Below are 1,015 nucleotides of genomic sequence, written 5' to 3' on the forward strand. Positions count from 1 at the left end.
TGCCCCCGGGGGCTTGGGGAACTCCGCCTGCGACGGGGGCGAGGAGGGGCGAGCCTACGAGTGGATCAAGAAGCACGGCGGCATCGCCAGCACCGAGTCCTACGGCACCTACACGGGGCAGGTGAGGGGGGAAGTGTCCCTGCCGGAGTCCCCCAGGTCCCGGGATGTCCCCCCTGGGGCTTTAAAGGTCGATCAGGATGGGTCAGAGGTGCTACAGGCTCTGGAGGTGGGGATGTCACCTTGTCCCCAAGGCGTCCCATCCAAAGCCCAGCCTCAGGGCTCAGCCAGGTAGTTTTGTCACCACGTGCCTCAGTTTCTCCTCTTGCAAAACAGGGAGGAGGCTCCTCCACCCGTGGCTGGAGCCCTGGGGCGCAGGGTGGAGCAGGGCTGCCTGGGGACAGGGATGTGGCTGCAAGACGCCAACTACAGCCCCCCTCCCCGGGCTTCAGCTGCAGAGCCAGCTCCCCTCGCTGCGTGCGGGCATCGCTGTGTCCCTGCAGCAACAGGGAAAATGTCCCCACACGGTGGCCAGGGGAGGATGGAGGGGACAGGACCGGGATGCTGTCACAGCCCCAGCCCCAGATCGCTCCCTGCGTGGGGGGAGCCAGGGTGGGCAGGGTCCCAGTGAGGGGACCTGGGGGCTCCTGGTGACAGTGTGTCCCCCCCTGGGTGCCACAGAATGGCTTGTGCCACTACAACCAGTCTGAGATGCTGGCCAAGATCACGGTTTACGTCAACGCCACCTCGGGGAACATCACGGCGGTGAAAGCCGCCATCTACAAGCACGGCCCCGTGGCCGTCAGCATCGACGCCTCGCACAAGACCTTCTCCTTCTACTCCAACGGCATCTACTACGAGCCCAAGTGCAGTGAGTCGGGGGGGACGCGGGGGGACCAGGGTGATGCCAGGACACCCGCGTTCCCCTCCCTGCTGTCAACCAGCTTGGGCTGGGGTGGGGATAGAGGTTCCCACAGCCCTCCCCAGCTCTGCCAGCAGCCCCGGAGCAGGGGTGCTC

The 1,015-nt window shown here is 66.1% G+C and overlaps 1 protein-coding gene across 1 annotated transcript; it reads left to right on the forward strand.

Moving 5' to 3' along the window:
- Positions 1 to 4: 4 nt before the first annotated feature.
- Positions 5 to 868, forward strand: LOC104467165 (cathepsin L-like; the record flags this gene model as incomplete). Its single annotated transcript, XM_010080833.1, has 2 exons — positions 5 to 121; positions 679 to 868. Coding segments are annotated over 2 exons (307 nt in total), but the record flags the coding sequence as incomplete, so codon positions are not given.
- Between the last annotated feature and the right edge of the window lie 147 nt (positions 869 to 1,015).

The sequence above is a fragment of the Pterocles gutturalis genome, unplaced genomic scaffold (genome assembly GCF_000699245.1).
Source record: "Pterocles gutturalis isolate BGI_N339 unplaced genomic scaffold, ASM69924v1 scaffold43354, whole genome shotgun sequence".
Classification (NCBI taxonomy): Eukaryota; Metazoa; Chordata; class Aves; order Pterocliformes; family Pteroclidae; genus Pterocles; species Pterocles gutturalis.